A 23,007-nucleotide genomic window follows, 5' to 3' on the forward strand; every position below is an offset into this window, starting at 1 on the left:
GGCGCTGCAGCCGCGTCTTGCAGCACGATCCCCGCGGGCACCCGGAGTGAGCGGAGCCGGAGGCGGGGCCTTTGGGCCGTACCAACTTCACGGGGGCAGAGGTCGCCTTCCCTCGGCTGGCCGCCACCCAAGTACGGCAAACAGGCAGCGAGTTTTCCGAAGCTGAGGTTAGCCACCGCCCTCTTTCTCCAGGGCACTGGGCGCGAGATGTGCGGCCACCGCGGGCGGGCGGACAGGCCCGGGGCCTCCCTGTGTACCCCCCGGGTTTGGCGCGGCGGGTGCAGGGCGGAGCCCGCGGGGGGCGGGGCGGCGGTGCCCTTGCTGCGCCGCTAGGGTCGCTGCGCGGCTCTCCGCGCTCTCATAAGGCCGGCGTGCCGCGCGGGAGTAGGACTTGTGGCTGTGGCGACCTCGGCAGCGGCATCAGCATCAGCACCAGCAGATCCGAGGCTTCAGCGGTAGCACCAGCACCAGCACCAGCACCATGTTGAGCCGGGCGGTGTGTGGGTGAGACGAAAGGGGATCCGGTCACGGCCCCAAGGACGAAGGGGCGCGCGGCGGGCAGGGCCTCCGTGGCGATGGCGACAGTGACCGCCGCGGGCCTAGTGGGGCCGGGGCACGTGCGGGCGGTTCTCCCGGGAGTGCTGGGTGCGGCGGCGGGAGCGGGGATCCGCGGGGAGGGGACATGAGGACTCGGGGGACGCCGCGCACTGCGGTTCTCGGCAGCCCAGTCTGCGTAAACGGTCCTGCCGCGCGGACTGACCGGGCTGTGCTTTCGCGTCTTCAGCACCGGCAGGCAGCTGGCTCCGGCTTTAGGGTATCTGGGCTCCCGGCAGAAGCACAGCCTCCCCGACCTGCCCTACGACTACGGCGCCCTGGAGCCTCACATCAACGCGCAGATCATGCAGCTGCACCACAGCAAGCACCACGCGGCCTACGTGAACAACCTGAACGACACCGAAGAGAAGTACAAGGAGGCGCTGGCCAAGGGTAGGTTCCAGGCCGAGCGGCGGGAGGCAGTCCCCTGCCGACGCTACCCCAGGGGAGCAGGGCCCCACACGGACCGACCTTTCCGTCGGGGAGAACCCGCTTCGTGTTTGTACCGGTTCGGAGTTTTCCAGGCATGACAGTTTCTCTTAAACACATGGTTTACTTCATTGTAGAAGGAGTGCCTCGATGGGTTTGAACACACTTCTGTTATCTCGGGGAACTTGGGGTCCCGCGAAAGAGCTTGTCTCTCCCGTTACCCACATTGCCAGCATTGATGAATTGTAGGCCTTGAAAAGAAAGCTGTACCATGTCACTCGGGTTTTTTTTTTTTTTTTTGCAAATTAGCAAATAATAATTGTTCTTGTTGTATAATGTGCTTTGGGGAAATGTTTGGTTTCAGATAGGTGTGTCAGCTGTTTGCATGAGGGCTGAGAACGCCTGTCCACGGGTGTACCAGACACCATTGGGTCCGCAGGTGTCTCTGAGTGTCAGGGTCACCTCCTGATGGACGTGGGAGTGACGCCTTGCTGCCAGGTCACACTGATGGTGGGAGACGGGAGGACACTGCTCCGTGCTAGGAACCGTGGTCCTTGTCACCTTCCTGAGAGCAAACGGGGTGGGGAGTCCAGCCTAGGACTTGACGATTCCCTGCATCCCCAGCTGCCCTGCGTGTGACACAAACTTCACTGAGCCCGGTTGTTTACTTCACGTGGGAGAAGAGAAGGCAGGAGTTAGCGCTATGGTGTGCGTTACCAAAAAGCAGTAACCTAACAGTGGAACAGTTCAGGACCTTTAGACTTGATACTTTTCTTGATTTAACTTAGGGGTCAAAGTTCACCAGGAAACTAGTTCTTTGGTGGGAAACTGAAACAGGCTTGTGTTTATTTGCTATTTACTTATATTTGTAATGCAATTCAGAGATACGGCGTTACCTTTTTCTTTTTTTTCTTTCAAGAGCTTAGTTGATAAAACCGAGGGTATGTGGACTTTTTGAGTCTATGCCTTTTGGAGTGTGGATGGGAATGTTATGTTTTAACGTTTTTTACAAAATAGCATTGTCCTTTTAATCTATTAGTTAGTGGTTTGCACACGGAAGATAATCGATAGTCCTGCTTTCAGACTCTCTGTATTGCTTGGTAAGCTACATAGTAAAAAATACTTACTTTTCCTTAGATGTTTTGAATTTCGGGGTTATGAAATTTGTTGAGTAATTTTTAGACAGTGACATCTTGTTGACTGGGGGCATCTAGTGGAAAAACGTGGTATTTCAGCCTGATTGACTGAAGTACATGACTCAACTAAAAGAGGAGGAAGTTACCACATTCTGGAAGATTTGCTTGAGACAGATGAACCTTGAATACGGGAAAAGGCCCCGTGATTTAGAAAATAACAAATTCGGGAAAGATGTCATAGGGAGAGACTGGGGAATACCCCAGTTGTGAAAGTACTTCCTGAGAGGCAACATCTGACACCCGGAACCTTTCTCAGTATTTTCAAAACAGTTTCAGTCCTTTACTTATGGAATCCGAGCTTTTCTTATGTAATGCAACCTACTGGGAAAAAGCTTTGTATTATATTGTACTATATTGTTTATAAGTGATTGAATACCTGCAGAGCTTTCTTTTACTTAAACACTGTATTTTTAAAATTATTTTATTTATTTATTTATTTTCGTTTTATTTTCATTTTCTTTTACTTTTTCTTTCTTTCTTTTTTTTATTTAATTTTCATCAACCTCAAATAGCAAAGGTAGATATAAAACATTTTAAAAGTTAGATTTTCATGTTTGAAAACTTGGGAAAAAAGATAAGTAAAGCAATGTCAATCTCATCACATGTAACTAATATAAATACTTTCAACCAAAAGCATTTGATTTTTATTGTGTTTGAGGTAAAAACTAAACTGAAACCAAAGAAAATGTTAAATTTCAGAAAAGTATTCTTAAAAGCAGATATTAAACCTTCAATTTTTATTAATTTTAAAATGAGTAAGCAAACTCTAAGATGTTAAGATTATTGGTTTTTTTTTTTTTTTTTTTTTAGACAGAGTCTTGCTCTGTCACCCAGGCTGGAGTGCAGTGGCGTGATCTCGGCTCACTGCAACCTCTGCCTCCCAGGTTCAAGTGATTTTCCTGCCTCAGCCTCCTGAGTAGCTGGGACCACAGGCGTGTGCTACCACACCTGGCTAATTTTTGTATTTTTAGTAGAGACAGGGTTTTGCTATGTTGACCAGGCTGGTCTCGAACTCCTGGCCTCAGATGATCCTCCCTCCTCAGCCTCCCAAAGTGCTGAGATTACAGGCATGAGGCACCGTGCCCAGCCAGATGTTAAGATTATTAAATTATCTCTCATTAAGCATATATCTTTCTCACTTGAAAAATTTAGTTACTATCAATTTATTTAAAAACAATAGAAAACTTACATTTATTTTTAGGGTGACTCTCAAGAAAAAATAATAAGGGAAACAGATCTATCAGAAAATTGTTTGTAAAAATAGCAAAGGAAAAAAAAGTTGATGTCTTTAAAAAAACCCTTAGAGATTAGCTGTGTATTCAGATATCACTTGGTCCTCTCCTCCTTTCTGAATTGCTAAACAACTGGAACTTGTTTCAGAAAGCAGCATTGCCTACATATGTTCCTTTTTTAAAAAAATGTTATACATTTTATCCAAAAAATAGACAATGTCACACTATGTTGCCCCAGCTGCTCTTAAATTCCTGGGCTCCCCCGTCTACCCACCTTGGGTTTCCAAAGTGCTGGGATTATAGGCATGAGCCACCGTGCCTAGCCAGACATATGTCCTTTTTTTTTTTTTGCTCTGTCCCCTGGGTTGGAGTGCAGTGATGTGATCTTGGCTCACTGCAACCTCCACCTCCTGGGTTCAAGCAATTCTGCCTCAGCCTCCTGGGTAGCTGGGATTACAGGCGCATGCCACCACACTTGGCTACTTTTTGTATTTTTTTTAGTAGAAATGGGGTTTCACCATGTTGGCCAGCCTGGTCTTGAACTCCTGATCTCAAGTGATCTGCCCACCTTGGCCTCCCAAAATGCTGGGATTACAGGCGTGAGTACTTCTTTGTTGTTGTTTGAGATGGAGTGTTGCTCTGTCGCCCAGGCTGGAGTGCAGTGTTGCAATCTCGGCTCTCTGCAACCTCTGCCTCCTGGGTTCAAGCGATTCTCTTGCCTCAGGCTCCTGAGTAGCTGGGATTACAGGCATACACCACCATGCCCAGCTAATTTCTGTATTTTTAGTGGAGAAGGGGTTTCATTATGTTGGCCAGGCTGATTTTAAAATCCTGACTTCAAGAGATCCGTCCGCCTTGGCCTCCCAAAGTGCTGGGATTATAGGAGTGAGCCACCGCACCCAGCCCAGACAGATGTTCTTTCAGAATAGCAGTCAAGAACTTTTTCCAAATGTAAGCTTCTTCAGAGCAGAGCTCTCAGTGAATCTCTGTGTCCTTTACTTTGCTTCTCTTGGTATCCTGTAGATAATACACACACAATATTTATTAAACAAGGGAATTTCCATTTCTTTCTAATATTAATCGTTAAGTTAATCTATAGCTTCTTGAAGGCATAGAAAAGAATATTTTATTTTGCCTACTTGTTTGTTACTCATGCAGTATGTCAGGAGTTACAGGGCCTATTGAGAAAGAGTAAAGGGTCTGGGAGGGGTGGCAGGGAATTGCTAATTCAGGTATGGTGGCTAGAGAAGGCTCTACTGATGGGGTTGATTCCCATTCCTTGAAAGCGGAATCGGAATGCAGCATGACACTGTCTTGGGGAAGAGTGTTCGGCAGAGGCAGAGTGCTCAGCTGGCCTTGAGGGGAGCATGCAAGTTAGTCATGTGAGTGCAAAAAGGCCAGGGTGGCTGCTGCTGGTGAGCACGTGCTCAGTGACGGGGTCAGGTGCGGCACCTCTTGGTAGTGAGAGTAGCTGAGTGTAAGCACCTAGAGTTCACTCCAGTGAGAAGTGGAGCCTTTGGAGGGGGCAAAGTGCCCCTCAACAACTCAGGGGACAGTGGCACCAGTGCGGTGGGAGATACTGGTCCTTGGCAGCAATGAAGTGACAGTAGAGTTAGGAAGAAGGGATTGGGTTCTGCTTTTTTTTTCTTTTTCCCTGTGTTCTTTCATGTAGATTGGATGTATGTTAAAGACAGAGCTGGCTTTGCTGATGTATATGCTGGTGGATTGGATGTAGGGTGAGGGGAGAGGAGTCAGAAATGACATCAGGTTCCCAAGGATGTCCTCAGGGACGCAGCTGGCATTTACTGAGATGGGGAGGACAATAGGGGAGTAAGTTTGGGGCTGAACATCAGGAGTTCAATTTGGAGTATGTTGAATTTCTTGTTAATGTGACTTGGAGATATTGCCCAATCAATGGTGGTCTGTCTGGAAAATGAGAGTTGAAAGTTTTCCGTGTAGTCTATGTTGAGCCATACATTTTAGCATTCTGTTACTTTGTTTGATTGTCCTTTTTGGTGTTTAATTTCCTGAAATCTTTTCTAAGAGAACCCTGAGCCTAGCAGCCAGGAGTGAATTTTCCAGCTTTTCTACCTTTGCTGGGCCCTTCATCAGTTGTTCAGTAAGTCTGGGACAAATAATTTTTTCTCAGTTGGGGACTGGTTGTTTTTTGTAGAATCTGAAATTGCTGAATTTTAGGACCAACAAGGGTATTATAGATAAGCTGGTCCCATTATCTAATAGCTTACAAGGGAACAAAAACAGTGTATAGAATGGTTGAAAAACTAAGAGTTATAAAAAATGTGTTTGCATTTTAACTTTTCAGGAGATGTTACAGCCCAGATAGCTCTTCAGCCTGCGCTGAAGTTCAATGGTGGCGGCCATATCAATCATAGCATTTTCTGGACAAACCTCAGCCCTAACGGTGGTGGAGAACCCAAAGGTTGGTATATACTGGTGCACCCTTATCTGCATTTTGTGCACAGTAGGAATCGATTGTTGATTTACTTAAGTTACCTTTTTCTTACCAGAGGTATCATAGTGGCATATTTTTCATAGCAAGGAGTACAATAAAGTTGTAGCTTTCAAAAGGGCACAGTAGGAATGGAGAATGCCTTCAGGGAATTATGTCATAAGATTTTATGTTCACCCACACATAGACTAACACATCAACTCCACCTTCTGGTTTCATTGGACTGTACTTCATATTAGAGAAAGACAGATAAACTTTGTTTTTAGAAAATATGAACTTTCTCTTTTTTGAGGTGGAGTCTCACTCTGTCACCCAGGCTGGAGTGCAGTGATGCTATCTTGGCTCACTGCAGCCTCCACCTTTCAGGTTCATGCGATTCTCATGCCTCAGCCACCTGAGTAGCTGGGATTACAGGCATGTGCCACCACTCCCAGCTAATTTTTCTACTTTTAGTAGAAACAGGGTTTCGCCGTGTTGTCCAGGATGGTCTCGAACTCCTGGCCTCAAGTGATTCGCTCACCTTGGCCTCCCAAAGTGCTGAGTATGGGCGTGAGTCATCAAGCCCAGCCTAGAAAAGATGAACTTTCTATTTACCAGCTCTAGGGCCTGGGTTAGATGGTTAACCATCTGTACCTTTTTTCATCTATGTGATACAGGGATAGCAATGGTGGTGTTTTGAGAATTAAGTTATAGTGCCATTTGCTATTTTTCACTGTTCCTAACTGGTAAAAAGCCAGTTGTTCCAGAAAATTGGGTTTTCTGGATTTTTTTAAAAAATCTTCAGGGAATGAGGAGAGTGCAGGGCTAGCTGGTCTTGTTCGCTATCACTGTTTCCTTGACTTCCTGTGTAGCCTGTGGAGGCCCAGATGACTTTAATTATCTTCCTCACCCCAGGGAAGGCATGAGACATAAATATAGTTCTTCTCCCTTGTTTCTGGGCTCCATATATGCACCCTAAGTTTCTGTGGTTTTATTGTTCATTTTTAATCAGTGTTATGGAAGGCAACCTTACGCACTTGAAATAAGCAATTTCATTTTAAGGTAATGATGAATGAGAGGAGTTAAGCATGGGAAACTGGGCAACTTATTTTTTCTTTATTTTTATTTTTATTTTATTTATTATTTATTTTGAGATGGAGTCTCGCACTGTCGCCTGGGCTGGAGTGCAGTAGCCTGATCTCAACTCATTGCAACCTCTGCCTTCTGGGTTCAAGCAGTTCTGCCTCAGCCTCCCAAGTAGCTGGGATTACAGGCGCCCGCCACCAGGCCCGGCTAATTTTTGTATTTTTTAGTAGAGACGGGGTTTCACTATGTTGGCAAGGCTGGTCTTAAACTCCTGACCTCGTGATCTGCCCACCTCGGCCTCCCAAAGTGCTGGGATTAGAGGCGTGAGCCACTGGGCCCAGCCTATTTTTATTTTTATTTATTATTGTTATTTTTTGAGATGGAGTTTTGCTCTTTCACCCAGGCTGGAGTGACGTGGCTTGATCTTGGCTCATTGCAACCTCCACCCCACCCCCCTGGGTTCAAGTGATTCTTCTGCCTCAGCCTCCTGAGTAGCTGGGATTATAGGTGCCCACCACCACATCCAGCTTTTTTTTTTTTTTTTTTGTATTTTTAGTAGAGATGGGGTTTCTCCATGTTGGCCAGGCTGGTCTTGAACTCCTGACCCTCAGGTAATCCACCTGTCGCAGCCTCCCAAGGTGCTAGGATTACAGGTGTGAGCTACCGTGCCTGGCCAACTTCTTTTTTTCTGGGTTAAGTCTTCTAGACTATCACTTAATACTTCTGAAGTTTTGTCAATTACCAGAATATCTGATACATTCGTATGCAACCAAAGGTTTTGGTACGTTGCCGTTTTGTTTTTTATCTGTACCACTTCATTCCATCATTTGTGCTTATGAAGATGATTACTTTCAAACCCGTAGAATAAGAGAAGTGAGATTTTTGACCCAGTTGATTTAGTTGATGTGATTAATCTAGAATTATATTCTGTATTGCTACAGAATAAAAGGGTTATAGCTCTTTTTTTTTTTTAATTGCATTTTAGGTTTTGTGGTACATGTGAAGAACATGCAAGATTGTTGCATGGGTTATAGCTCTTAAAGTATACCCTTAGTTCAGTCATAGAGAAACCCGCCCATTTTAAAACAATATAATCAAGACAGGAAGATCTGAGTTGCTTGGAGAAGAACAATAACTTTATTCCCAAATGTAGACATAGAAGAAGTAGGGTAGAAGTCAAAGGAAAATTTTCTATTCAGGGAAAAGAAAACGACAGAAGGTAGTATTTCTTTCCTAACGAAAACAGCACAGTGAGTGAAGAAATCCTAACACGCTTCATTAAAAAATGTGAACTATGCAGCCGGAGGCCGTTATCCTAAGTGAATTAACGCAGGAACAGAAAACCAGATGCCACGTCTCACTTACAAGTGGAGGCTAAACATGGGGTACTTATGGATATAAAGATAGTAACAACAGACACTGGGGACAGAGCAGGGAGGGAGGGAGGAAGAGGGGAGGGGGTGAAAAACTTGTGTACTAAGCTCACTACCTGGATGGGATCATTTGCACCCAAGACCTCATCATCACGTGATAACCCATGTAACAAACCTGCACGTGTACCCTGTGAATTTAAAATAAAAGTTGAATTTATACAAAAAACCAAAACACGTGAATTAAAATTGTGAAACTTAGATCCAGGTGTCGTGTTCTGATGTTGTCTAGTTTCTTGGGCCCTATGACAAAAATATTTGAATACATGTAATACAACATTTTCTTGTAATTGTTGAAATCTGTTCATTTGTGGGTGTTTTTGGATTTTTTTTAAATAGGGGAGTTGCTGGAAGCCATCAAACGTGACTTTGGTTCCTTTGACAAGTTTAAGGGGAAGCTGACGGCTGCGTCTGTTGGTGTCCAAGGCTCAGGTTGGGGTTGGCTTGGTTTCAATAAGGAACGGGGATGCTTACAAATTGCTGCTTGTCCGAATCAGGATCCACTGCAAGGAACAACAGGTTAGATTTAAGAATTGTTATTTCATTTGGGAGAGATGCTCTACTGTAAAGCATTCAACTAGAAGTAAGGATGCTAGCAGTGTTTTAACTTACGAACATGTAATAATTTGTGCAAATCTTAACAGATAACACCCAGAGTCTTGTGTAAGTAAAAATGTTTTAGAAGTCCTGATATTTCATAAAATATACATAATTTTATAGGTACATTAACAAAAATGTTTTAGTTTTATTTATTTATTTTTTTGAGACAGATCTCTCACTCTGTTGCCCAGGCTGGCGTGCAGTGGCACGTTCTCGGCTCACTGTAACCTCTGCCTCCCAGGTTCAAGTGATTCTCTTGCCTCAGCCTCCCAAATAGCTGGGATTACAGGCTCATACCGCCATGCCCGGCTAATTTTTGTATTTTTAGTAGAGATGGGGTTTCACCATATTGTCCAGGCAGGTCTCAAATTCCTAACCTCAGGTGATCCGCCTGCCTTGGCCTCCCAAAGTGCTGGGATTACAGGCATGAGCCGCCACCACACCCAGCCAAATGTTTTACTTATTAACCGTGCTTCATTCTACAGAGAATTAGTATCAGCTTAGATAATTATATGTACTAGAATTTTAAAAAAATAGCTATGGAACAAGGGTGAGGAAAAGAAATATAAGCTGACATTGATTTCAGAGCTTGTACTGTTACCTCCTCTGCTGAGCATTTGAGGTCAAACTGGGGCTAGAACTCAGGTTTCCAGACTTCTGCCTTTGGGGCTCTTTGGTAGAGTATATGAAAATATTTGGCTTAGAAGTGCCAGACTGGCCTCACCAAATACTTTTCTACTGTTGAGGCTAACTGGATTAAAAAAATGTCACTGAAGTGTATGGGAAATAGAGTCATGAGTTGTCTGGCAGTGGACTGGGACTCTGCACTTAAAGTGAAGCCTTCATATTAGCAACAGTCATTCTCTGCCCCTTCTTTTACCCCTGACATCGGGATGCTCTTGCTGTGTGGCTCACTTCCCAGGATAGACTCAGATTTTGGCAGAATCTGAACAGCTCTTTTGGGACAGTGAAATGGCATAACAATTTGTAAAAGCCACAAAAAATTTGTGAGCACTGATCTGTAGAGTCGGGTTATTTATAGAGCCACCTGATCGGAAAGGCTGGTATTTATAAGTGAATTCCAGCTACACTCCTTCCTCTTCTCTCCTGTGGAAAGCCCATTAGAAGGAAAATCAGGGAATATCATGGCTTTTTGTTTACAAAAGTCATTCATAAGTTTTGCTACTTGAAATTATTAATAAATTATTAGTCATCTCCCTCACAACCAATTCAAGACACACTGGTTAAGAATTGTTTGAGAAGAAATAAAAAAATAAATAAAAAAAATATATATATAAAATAATTGTTTGAGAGGTTTTTTTTTTTGAGATGGAGTCTCTGTTGCCCAGGCTGGAGTACAGTGGCACAGTCTTGGCTCACTGCAACTTCTGCCTCCCGGGTTCAAGCAGTTCTCCTGCTTCGGCCTCCTGAGTAGCTGGGATTACAGGCGCCTGCCACCTCGCCCTGTTATTTTTTTGTATTTTTAGTAGAGATAGGGATTCACCATGTTGGCCAGGGTGGTCTTGAACTCCTGACCTTGTGATCCGCCCGCCTCAGCCTCCCAAAGTGCTGGGATTACAGGTGTGAGCCACCATGCCCAGCCCGAGAGTTTTTTTAAATAAATGTCTTATAGATAGAACTAAATTCTTCATTTGCCTCACTTAATTTCTGAAAACACTGTCTTTAGCCCTGTTGGTTTTCCTTGTTAACGTACTCTATTAGTGTCCCCCAACTGCTCTATCCCAAAGATTAAAATTAGCGTTGGGGAGCAGAGCTGGTTTCTCGTAAATTACCCTGAGTGCCCAGACCCTTTGGAGGAGATTCTCGGTGGGCCTTTGCCCACTCCCACGGATGTAACACACGCTTCCTGCTGCTCCTAAGACCACCATGAGGAAGACTGGGAATTGGCTCTAGAATGAATTTGTTGATGTTTTTATTATTATTATTATTATTATTATTATTTTTTGAGACGGAGTTTCGCTCTTGTTACCCAGGCTGGAGTGCAATGGCACGATCTTGGCTCACCACAACCTCTGCCTCCTGGGTTCAGACAATTCTCCTGCCTCACCCTCCTGAGTAGCTGGGATTTCAGGCACGCGCCACAGTACCCAGCTAATTTTTTGTATTTTTAGTAGAGACGGGGTTTCACCATGTTGACCAGGATGGTCTCGATCTCTTGACCTCGTGATCCACCCGCCTCGGCCTCCCAAAGTGCTGGGATTACAGGCGTGAGCCACCGCGCCCGGCCCCAAATTTGTTGATATTTTTAAGAATAGCTATTAAAACACTGTAATTAATTTTCCCAAGTCTATTTTGTTTTTAGTAATTTGTCACATTTTCTTTGTAAATAGTAAATTAAAAATGTTTTATAGGAATATTCATTCTTATCTAGATATCCTATTTATATAAAAAACAAATGAATGAGATTGTTACAAAGGGTAATTTTGTGTGTGTAGAATAATAAAAGTTGAAATTGAGAAGATGCAGTGATTCAGACTGAAATTGATGGTTTGTTCTTTTTTCTCCTTCTCTCTAACAGGCCTTATTCCACTGCTGGGGATTGATGTGTGGGAGCATGCTTATTATCTTCAGTATAAAAATGTCAGACCTGATTACCTAAAAGCTATTTGGAATGTAATCAACTGGGAGAATGTAACGGAAAGATACATGGCTTGCAAAAAGTAAACCAGGATCATTATACTGAGTATGTTAAGCTCTTTACGACTATTTTTGTAGTGGTATAAAATACTGCAGATACAGTAAGCTGCTCTATTGTAGCATTTCTTGATGTTGCTTATTCACATATTTGATAAACAACTTAATGTTCTGAATAATTTCTTACTAAACATTTTGTTATTGGGCAAGTGATTGAAAATAGTAAATGCTTTGTGTGATTGAATCACTTGATTGGACATTTTCTTCAGAGAGTAAAATAGCTAGCAGATTATAATTGTCATTATAAAACCATCAAAAATATTCCATCCCTATACTTCGGGGGCTTGTAGGGATGCCTTTCTAATCTAGTTATAGAAAATCTAGTCTTTTGCTCCAGTTACTTAACAATAAAATAGTAACAGTTTCCCAAGGGAAACACTCAGCTTTCTATAGAAAATTGCACTTTTTGTTGAGTAATTCTCTGCAGTGATACTTCTAGTGGATGTCACCCAGTGGTTTTTGTTTATGGTCAAATGTTCCTGTATAGTTTTTGCAAATACAGCTGTATACTGTTTAAGTGTAGCAGGTGTTACTGAACTGAACAAGTATTTGCTCACCTGCCGCAGTAAAGCCAAACTTCAACACTAGAACTGCAAAAAGGTGGGTTTTGTAGCAAGAGAAGGGAGGATGTTTATTTGCAGGACACCAAGTAAGGAGAATTGGGCAGCTTACGCTCAAGACCCATCTCCTTGATGACTCACAAGCTAGAGTTTTTAGAGGCAGTGGTACATTTCAGGAGAGCAGAAGTTAAAGGCAAAATTGTAAATCAGATGAGATCGGGTGCATTCAGGGTGGTATGGCTGTACACCAAAATTGTAATCAATACGTGAAGCTTATATATTGGTTTGGCTTGAGAGGTTAAGTGGGATAGGCAGGAGGCGGACCTACTCCCTGATGTGTGATTGGTTAAGGAAGCAAAGCTTTTTCTAAAAACTTGGGGTCTGCAGAAAGGAACATTAAGATCTGGCCAGGCCCCTTAGGAAGAAACTTAGAACAAAGAATTGAGGTCAGAGTATAGTCCCTGGTTCCCCCTTATCTGATGTCTGCGTGGATCCATTTGGTGGGGGTCTGAGTTTCTGAAAAGCAGCTCAGGGACATATGTTAAGAGGTCTCTACGTGACTCTAACTTCCCTGGCTATTGTTTGAAACTGTTACTACCTTCTTGCTTAGCAGGCTGCTCGGTTACTTCTCAGGGCTAGCTAGGTGCCTGCAATTTTCTGGGAAGGAACTCAAGATTTTCCTTTATTTCTGTGCTTGTGGGAATCCCCCTGGCACATTCCAAAGAGGTGTCCCTGCTCCATCTCACAGAGACCTTTTTTTGTATTTGGCTTAACATGATCATGCACCTCCCATGTTGTTTCATCATCTTCCTAATTATCTTTAGTGGCTATATAATTTACCAGTTGGGCATTTTCTAATTTACTGTTTTAATTGTCGTTACAGATAATGCTGGGGTGAGTAACTCTGTGCACATAGGTTTTATCTCCTGTTGGAATATTTTCTTTATAGAGGAAAATTTTTTTTGGAGACAGAGTCTTGCTGTCTTGCCCAGGCTGGAGTGCAGTGGTACGATCTCAGCTTACTGCAACCTCCATTCCCAGGTTCAAGCGATTCTCCCACCTCAGCCTCCCAAGTAGCTGGGATACAGGTGTGCACTACCACACCCAACTAATTTTTTTATTTTTAGTAGAGACAGGGTTTTACCATGTTGGCCAGGCTCATCTCGAACTCCTGACCTCAAGTGATCCATCTGCCTCGGCCTCCCAAAGTGCCAGGATTACAGGCGTGAGCCGTTCCACCTGGCCTATGTAGGCTTTTTTCTTAAACCATTTTAGTAATGTTTTCCCAAGTTTTTTATTTTTTCCCCAAACTTTATTTTTCTATTTTTTTCTTCATGGAAAAATGGGGTAACTTAGCAGTTTCAATATTGAAGACTGAAGTTTTAAAATAATTTGAATTCAAGGCACTTTTAGAATTCAATTAGAAAAGTAGCCTTTAAAAATTGTTAGAGACAAGAGTATTGGAACTGTGTGTGTGTGTGTGTGTGTGCATGCTTGTGGACTGGAAAAACTTCGGAGACTGATTGCTTTTCATTTTATATGTATCACAGTGAAATGGCTTTCATGTGTCATGTGATTACTGCTTGCCTCTCTAAACAAGGTCGTGACTGTTTAAATAGATGGGCAAGTGGAACCATTTGAAAGATGAGCTTTTGAATATAAGTTATCTGCTAGATCATGGTTGGCATTGAACTAACAAGATTTGCAGATCTACTGACCTATATAAAGCTTTTTGATTCCTACTAAACTTTAAGATTAAAAAAAAATTCAATGTTGAAATTTCTATGGAGCTCTATTTTTGCTTTGGCTTTCTGGAGAGAGAAGGAGGAAGCATTCTTTCCTTCACTAAGTTTGTCTTTCTTCTCTTCTAGATAGATTGACTTTAAGAGACTAAGAGAATTTGCAAAGTAAAGATTTTAATCATCGGGTGGAAAAGGAGACTTTAAGATTGTTCAGGGCCGGACGTGGTGGCTCACGTCTGTAATCCCAGCACTTTGGGAGGCTGAGGTGGGCAGATCACTTGAAGGAGTTCAAGATCTGCCTGGCCAACATGGTGAAACCCTGTCTCTACTAAAAACACACACACACACACACACACGCGCGCGCGCACACACACACACACACACGGATTCTTTAGCCTGTTTTTCATAATAGAAATAGAAAAAGTAAAATTGCCTTTTCTTCTGAAAAGAACAAGTATTGTTTATCTGAGAAGGGTTGTGGCTGAATCAGCAGGGCCTGCCCTAGTCATAGTTATACTTCAGCATGATTAGTGTTGGAGCAAAACAAGGAGGCAAAGCAAGTCCTGCTTTTGAAATTCTGTCTGTTGCTTGAACTATTTTGTAATAATTAAACTTTGATGTTGAGAAATTATAACTTTATTGCACGCTTTATTGCAACTTGAAATTCATGATCTTAAAGTGAGATTTGAATTTCTATGGAGTGCCTTTAAAAAAGTAATACCAAACCCTAAGTTAAAATTGATGTATATTGAGTCATATCTAAAACCAGGTATAAATATAAATTTTATTTCCTGTTGGGAAGGCTGTTAGGAGGTAAAGGTTTGATAAATTACTATTTCTCATTTTCAGTCATACCCTAATGATTCCAGCAAGATAATGTCCTGTCTTCTAAGATGTGCATCAAGCCTGGTACATAGTGAAAATCCTATAAGGTCCTGGATAATTTTTGTTTGATTATTCATTGAAGAAACATTTATTTTCAATTGTGTGAAGTTTTTGACTGTTAATAAAAGAATCTATCAACCACCAAAGAGGTCTGCATTATGTTTGCATGTCAAAAACATTCAAAATCATATATGTTCCATCATTTTTATGGAGTTTCCATGGGAAAGGAATAGTAAATGATAGGTAGTTGAAATATTACTCTTAAGACCAAGAACTGTATCTTCAGTCATATCTGTAATAACATCATCTGATAACATGAAATCATAGTATTAGGGATACAGGACAAAACCAGTGTTTTTGCTGTTGTCACACACCACTCAATACTTGTACACCAGGTTGTCCAGTGGACACCAGCTGGATGTCCTATAATTCAATTCTGACACTATCTGCCTGGAATTGGAGTCAGATCCCACAGGTGGAGGGCTCAGACCACAAGTCTGCCCCACTTCAGATACCAACCACAAGTCCCAGGTAGTGACCTGTACTTCTGACCAATTGTCTATAAATTGGGGATCCCATGACCCCTTCCATGGGTTTGATTTATTTTTTATTTATTTATTTATTTATTTTTGGAGACGGAGTTTCGCTTTTGTTACCCAGGCTAGAGTGCAATGGCGTGATCTTGGCTCACCGCAACCTCCGCCTCCTGGGTTCAGGCAATTCTCCTGCCTCAGCCTCCTGAATAGCTGGGATTACAGGCACGCGCCACCGTGCCCTGCTAATTTTTTGTATTTTTAGTAGAGACGGGGTTTCACCATGTTGACCAGGATGGTCTCGATCTCTTGACCTCATGATCCACCCGTCTCGGCCTCCCAAAGTGCTGGGATTACAGGCATGAGCCACCGCGCCTGGCTGGGTTTGATTTATTTGCTAGAGCAGCTCACAGAATACAGGGAAACACTCTACTTCTATTTACCCATTTTTAATTTCATTACTTTATTAAAACTACATATTGGGTACAATACCCTTTTATTGTAAAGGCTATTTCATTTATTTATTTATTTATAGATGGAGTCTCGCTCTGTCACCCAGGCTGGAGTGCAATGGCACGATCTCAGTTCACTGCAACCTCCGCCTCCTGAGTTCAAGTGATTCTCGTGCCTCATCCTCCTGAGTAGCTGGGATTACAAGTGTGCACCACCACGCCCGGCTAATTTTTAAATTTTTATTAGAGACAGGACTTCACTGTATTTGCCAGGCTGGTCTCAAACTCCTGACCTCAAGTGATCCACCCACTTCAGCCTCCCAAAGTGCTGGGATTACAGGCGTGAGCCACTGCCTCTGGTCTGTAAAGGATATTTCAAAGGAGGCAGATGAACAGCCAGATGGAAGAGACGCACAGGGCAAGGCATATGGAAAGGGGCATGGAACTTTCATGCCCTCTCTATACCATCAGCTATCCAGAAGCCCATCTGGACCCTGACCCTTTGGGTTTTTATGGAAGCTTCATTATGTTGGCATGATTACCATTGGCCATTGGTGAATAACTCAACCTTCAGCCCTTCTCCCCTTTCTGGAGGTGGCGGGCTGAGGCTGGGAATTCAAACCCTCTAATCTTGCCTTGGTCTTTCTCATGAGCAGTCCCCCATCCTGAAGCTACTAGGGGGTCCCAGCCACCAATCATTTCATTAGCAAACAAAAGACACTTCAAGGGGTTTAGGAGCCAAGAAACCAAGCCAAGGATTAAGACAATATATATATTTCTCATAAATTACAATATCACAAATAGCATTTTATATATTTCTCATAATAGCTGGGTGCGGTGGCTCACACCTATCATCCCAGCTACCAAGAGGCTAAGGCAGGAGGATCACTTAGGCCCAGGAGTTTGAGGCTGCAGTGAGCTATGATTGTGCCACTGCACTCTGGCCTGGGTGACAGCGTGAGACGCTGTCTCTGAAAGTTCTTGTAAAATCTTAGAACATTAACCAACCACAGAATATTGCCTTAAGTCTGGAAAATAAAATGATCAGACTTTTAGAAGATGTATTTTATATAAACTTCTGGTGATGTTTTACTCTGGTCACTGGAATATAGGAGTTTACCACCTGGTGCCACTCTTCCTACAGTGGTGTGCTATTTGGAAAGGGATGTGAAGTTGGCATGACCTGTTTAGTGTGAAGTCATGCAGTCTGTAATTCAGTGTGGGCTTTACAGTAATGAAAGTGCTGCTGTTAAGATGCTTCTGGGACATGTTAAAAAAATTAAGATGTCTCAGTCTGTGAAAGGGAAGGAGCATGGATGCTTTCAAGTTCCTGTGACATGCTGATCATCTTTCAGTGTGTCCCATTGTTGCACCCAGTAGTCTCAATGCACAGTGTCATGGTGATTCTACGTTTGTCTCTGCCCACTATAACATGTGCTCCATGAAGTCCCAGGACATGAGGTTCTTGTTCATTTGTGTGTCTGGGCTCATATCCAAATATTAATGTGATTTACTGTATTTATTGTATTGTAAATATGGGTATCCTCAAGGCTCAGAAGTTAATACAGCATATCCACGGAGAGGTTCGACCACATGGCTTTGGTGACTGGGAAAGCCTTATGCATGCTCCTCCTTCTGCTGCTTGCCTTTGTAGGGGCATGGAAAGAACACTGAATTAGGTACTGGAAGGCCCGGGTCCCGGTCTTAGTGATTTTACTGAAGCACCAGTGGGATATTGGTCAAGATGTCTGGTTTTAGTCCTGCTCCTTTGCTGTGAAAGAGGATCGTAAAGTGCCATCTGGCATTTTATGGTTTTCTCTGTGTATTGACTATGATTACAGTGGATAAATGGATATTGATATTATTAATAGTCATGTCATTTACAGAAGGCATATAACTTATGTTCTTTAAACAAAGTTCTCCAACCAGTAGGGTACACTTGCTGGTAGTGCTCACAGCTGGCACCATTCTTCACTGGGGCTCAGAATGGATGCCAGGAGGAAAACAAAATGAGTCTTTTAGCTCCTAGTTACTGTTAGCATTTTACCAGAAAACAATTAACAAAATGACACACGTAAGTCTTCACCTATCAAGGTTGATTGTGGTAGCCTATACTTGTAATCCCAGCACTTTGGGAGGCCAAGGCAGGAGGATCTCTTGAGTCCAGGGGTTTGAGACCAGCCTAGGCAACAAAGCAAGACCTCATCTGCAAAAAGTTAAAATTTAGCCGGGCATGATGGCACACTTCTATAGTCCCAGCTATTTGAGAGGCTGAGGTGGGAGGATCCTTGAGGCCATGAGTTGGAGTCTACAGTGAGCTGTGATGACACTGCATTCCAGTCTGGATGAAAGAGACCTCATCTCAAAAAAGCAGAAATGATTTTCCTGGAAGAGATTTTTTTTTTTTAAGTCCACATCTCTATTGATGATAATCTTGAATGTAAATGGATTAAATTCTCCCACTTAAAAGATATGGATTGACTGAATGGATTAAAAAACAACCACCACCATAACCCAACTATATGCTGCCTATAAGAAACTTCACCTGTAAAGACAGATAGACCAAAAGTGAAGGGATGGAGAAGGATATTGCATACAAACGGAAGCCAAAAAAGAATAGGAATAACTATGCTTACATCAGACAAAAGAGACTTTAAGTCAAAAACTGTAAAAAGAGGAAGAGGATTATTATACAAGATACAAGGATCAATTCATGCAAGATATAATTATATTTTTTTAATTAAGAATTTTTTTTTTTTGAGATGGAGTCTCGCTCTGTCACCCAGGCTGGAGTGCAGTGGCATGATCTCGGCTCACTGTAACCTCCATCTTTGGGGTTCAAATGATTCTTCTCCTCAGGCTCCCGAGCAGCTGGGATTACGGGTGCATGCCACCACGCCTGGCAAGAAAATTTTTTTGTAGAGATGGGGTTATGCTGTGTTGCCTGGCTAGTCTCAAACTCCGGATCTGAAAGCAGTCCTCCTGCTTTGGCATCCCAAAGTGCTGGGATTATAGGCATGAGCCACTGTGCCAGGCCAGAGGATATAATAATTGTCAATATGTATGTACCCCACACTGGAGCAGCTAGATATAAAGCAAACGTTATTAGATCTAAAGGGAGAAATAGACTCTAAAACAGTAGTAGTTGAGGACTTAACTCTGTTCTGAGCATTGGACAGATTATCTAGATAAAAACATTGAATTTAAATTGCACTTTTACACCAAATGGACTTTTACAGAGAGATATTTACAGAACATTCTAATAGCTGCAGAACACACGTTCTTTTCATCAGCACGTGGAACACTCACCAGGCCACTTCTGGAACCCACTTCCTGGTTCTTTCCACAATGGTGCATGCTAATTCCGACAGAATGCCTCTTATTTGTACTAATAAGTTGTCAGAGGGGCGGGGGGAAAACCTTTTCATGTATAAAACTACTGTAATTTTCTGATTTAATAAAGTAATTCCACTGATGTTTTTGTTTACTTCTTGGTATACATGTTTTAAATGTATCCTTTCATTTCCTCCTTAGTCCCAAAGTATATCATTGTTTACAAAACAGTTTTTTTTAACCCCCTAAAAAGCTTACTTTTATTTGATTACACTTTTCGGTAAGAATATCTGGGATGAGCCCAAAGTGAATGTACCCCTGCAAAGAGGGCAGATGGAAGATGGTGTGTGGCTTTAATTTCTTTTTTTTTGAGACTCAACCATGAAATGGTTAAGGAGTAAGATTCCTTATGTAGTTCTTGTAAACAAATTGGGATTTTGGTTGGGGGTGGGGTGTTGAAAGTGAGACTTTCATTTTTTCAGACAAAATGAGATATTTTGTGCCAGGTTTGGGCCTGTGCATGGTATATACTGAGTGATAGATTTTCTCACTTTGACTGTGTCAAACCTTCTGTCCCAAGTGTCAGTCCTTCTCCGGGGCTTTCTCTATCCCTTTCAGCATCAATGTCAACATGTCAGGGAGGGTCTTTATGTCACAGTTTCCTTCTGAGACAAACTCCTTGCACGTGTGGCCTTCAGTCCGCTTCCTCCTCACCTCCCATCCGCTGATCTTGCTGCTCACCTTCTGCCCCGCGCCACGCCCAGTGTGTGTTCGAACACCGTGCTGAACGTTTGTAGTTTTGTCTGACACGTTTTTCATGAGTCATCCCTCCAGCAATGGTCCCTGGTCTAGTGATGGCCATTTGTCCCAAGATGGGATTCACTGAGTTTCTTCCCTCTAATTTTTAAGACTACAATTTTAAAAGACAGTTGGTTCCTCTCTTTATTACTGAGAACTGTCAAATGTCTTTCTTTTATTTAAGCCAAATGATTCTCATTCCTGGGTACACATTAGAGCCACGTCAAAGGAGTTTTGCCCAAATAATGACGCCAAGCTCTACCCATGAAAGACTGATTCGGTCAATCTGGACACGAGGATGGGGTCTTGCTCTGTCACCCAGGCTGGAGTGCAGTGGCACAATCAGGGCTCACTGCAGCCTAAACCTCCTGGCCTCAAGTTATCCTCCCATCTCAGCCTGCCCTTCTGGAATTGCTGGGACTACAGGACTGTGCCACCACACCTGGCTGATTTTTTTTTTAATGTTAGTAGAGACGAGGTTTCTCTATGTTGCCCAGGCTAGTCTTGAACTCAGCTCAAGCGATCCTCCTGCCTCGGCCTCCAAAATCTTGGGATTACAGGCATAAGCCACTATGCCTGGCAACAAGTGATTCTAATACACATCTAGGGCCAAGAATCATAAACATGGAGCTTCACTGTGAGAGAGACCAGCCCAGAAAAGCATGGAGTAAGCCCACGCTGATCACTCTCCCTCCTGCGCGGGACTGCTGGATGGATGCTGGAGATGGACATCTGCTCCTTGTCTGCTCAACACCTGTGGGGGCCATGGCTGCTGTCCACCAACAGCTTAGGTTACCCTCCCATTGTGCAGAGTGGCTGCTGGGAATGGTGACTCAGCCAGGTATTTTTGCAAGACTTCCCTATGTATAGTAGGGCCCTATGGCTAGTTCTGTATGTGACCAGAGATGGTGGAGAAAAGGATGTGTCTTCTTAACCTTCTTCACCCACTTCTGCTGGCTTGAGAGGAATGAGTGCTACTATTTTTTGTTGTTGTTGTTTTTTATTTTTATTTTATTTTTTACATGGAGACAGGATTTTGCCAAGTTTCCCAGGCTGGTCTCGAACTTCTGAGCTCAAACAATCTGCCTGCCTTAGCCTCCCAAAGTACTGGGATTACAGGCATAAGCCACCATACCTGGCTTAGTGTTACTAATTCAGAAGCTACTTATTGAAACTGGCACAGATACAGAAGAGAAGAAACCTGTTTCCTCAAATCACTGCTTCAGAGAAAGCTGCCTGATTAAGAACACACAGATGATGTGAGTGGTTGGGTATGGTGGCTCATGCCTGTGGTCCCAACTACTTGGGAGGCAGAGTGGGGAGGATGTCTTGAGCCTGGAAGATCCAAGCTGCAGTGAGTTGCGATCATGCCACTGCCCTCCAGCCTGGGTGACAAAGCAAGACCCTGACTCAAAAAAGAAAAATTATGTGAGCAGGAAATCACATTTTAATGTGTTCAGACATAGAAGTGTTGGGATTTGCTTGTTGCAATAACGAACATTACTCATCATCTAGCAGCCATCCCCACCGTCTGATAAAGTCCCCTGCTTATTCTTTGGGGGAGCAAATTCTTTTCCCTTCATCAGGGTTTGGTAAGGTTGTTTATTTCTGCGCTCTGTGGCTTCCTCTCCCCAATTTGACCCATTGCATTGGCTCACAACCCAGACTAGTCATGTTCTTCTTTTATTTTTTGGGTGCATGGTAAGTTCAGAGTTGGGCTCACGACTCAAATTGTGCCAATGAGAATTGTCCTGAAGCCTCAGCATATGGTCAGTGGGAAAGAGTTTTCCCCTTTCTCCGGACTCCTGTGTAGAAGACCCATGAGATGGTACCACCTCATCCAGTACATCAAGGAAGGAAGAGCCGAGCAACTGAGAGAGCCATAGTCCATGGCATTATATGAGTCTCTGGGTCTAGCCAGCCTGAAGCCCATCTTTGGGTTTACCGATTATATGAGCGGAAAGTTCACTAATATTATTGTATTTGATGTTTGTTAAGTTACTTATTTTGCTTAAGCTACTTGAGTTGAATTTTTGTTTCTTGCAGTCAAAAGAGTACCTACACTTCCTCATTACAATTCCAGCTCCGGCCTCCACTCTCTGGACTTCGTAGTGCATACACCCCATCTGACTGCTCCACTGGTGTGGTTAAGAGGCATTCAAGCTGGGTGCAGCTCACGCCTGTAATCCCAGCACTTTGGGAGGCTGAGGTGGGTGGATCACGAGGTCAGGAGTTTCAGACTAGCCTGGCCAACATGGTGAAACCCCATCTCTACTAAAAATACAAAAATTAGCCAGGCGTGATGGCGCACACCTGTAATCAGGAGAATCGCTTGAACCGGGGAGGCGGAGGTTGCAGTGAGCAGAGATCGTGCCACTGTACTCCAGCCTGGGTGACAGAGCGAGACTCCATCTCAAAAAAACAAAACAAAACAAAAAAACCCAGTATTCAAAACTCTGTTGCTTCAAAAGAACTCCGGATTCTGCCAGTTCCCAAATCCACTTATCTCCAAGTCTTTCCCCTCAGTGAATGGCAGCACCTAATTGCTTGAACTCAGAATTTAGGTTACTCTTAAGTCATCTCTTTCTCTCCCCTCCTTTATACAATTTAGCAGCAAGTCTACCTCCAAAATATGACCTTCCCCTCCCTATACTCTCACCTGTACTTCTCCGAAAGCCCCCTAAATGGTCTTCCAGCTTCCAATCCTGCCTCCCTTTAACTCATTTCTTATATAGCAACCCAGAGAATCCTACAGTCATGCATTCTTCTGCTTGAAACTGTCCAGTGTCATTCTTTTGCTCTTAAAATAGAGCTTGAACTTGGGAGGCAGAGGTTTCAGTGAGCTGAGATTGCACCATTGCACTCTAGCCCGGGCGACAGTGCGAGACTGTCTCAAAAAATAGAAAGAAAAAAAAAGATCCTGGATTTTGTCAAATGCTTTTTCTGCATCTATTGAGATGATTATGTGATTTT

General features: G+C 43.2%; 1 protein-coding gene across 3 annotated transcripts; it reads left to right on the plus strand.

Moving 5' to 3' along the window:
- The first annotated feature begins 365 nt into the window (after positions 1-365).
- Positions 366-19,378, plus strand: SOD2 (superoxide dismutase 2). Of its 3 annotated transcripts, none has more exons than XM_064360485.1 (6): positions 366-504; positions 785-987; positions 5,775-5,891; positions 8,756-8,935; positions 11,556-11,720; positions 15,987-19,378. In XM_064360485.1, exons 1-5 carry the CDS (start codon positions 482-484, stop codon positions 11,699-11,701), a joined length of 669 nt encoding a protein of 222 aa, XP_064216555.1. In that variant the 5' UTR covers positions 366-481; the 3' UTR covers positions 11,702-11,720; positions 15,987-19,378. The 3 variants fall into 3 exon arrangements, with proteins under 3 accessions (XP_064216555.1, XP_012306790.2, XP_012306783.2); XM_012451367.2 differs by lacking the exon at positions 15,987-19,378 and adding an exon at positions 14,883-15,064; XM_012451360.2 differs by lacking the exon at positions 15,987-19,378 and having other exon boundaries at positions 11,556-15,064.
- The last annotated feature ends 3,629 nt before the right edge of the window (positions 19,379-23,007 follow it).

Source organism: Aotus nancymaae, unplaced genomic scaffold (assembly GCF_030222135.1).
Source record: "Aotus nancymaae isolate 86718 unplaced genomic scaffold, 86718_ANA_hifiasm-v0.15.2.pri h1tg000040l, whole genome shotgun sequence".
Taxonomy (NCBI): Eukaryota; Metazoa; Chordata; class Mammalia; order Primates; family Aotidae; genus Aotus; species Aotus nancymaae.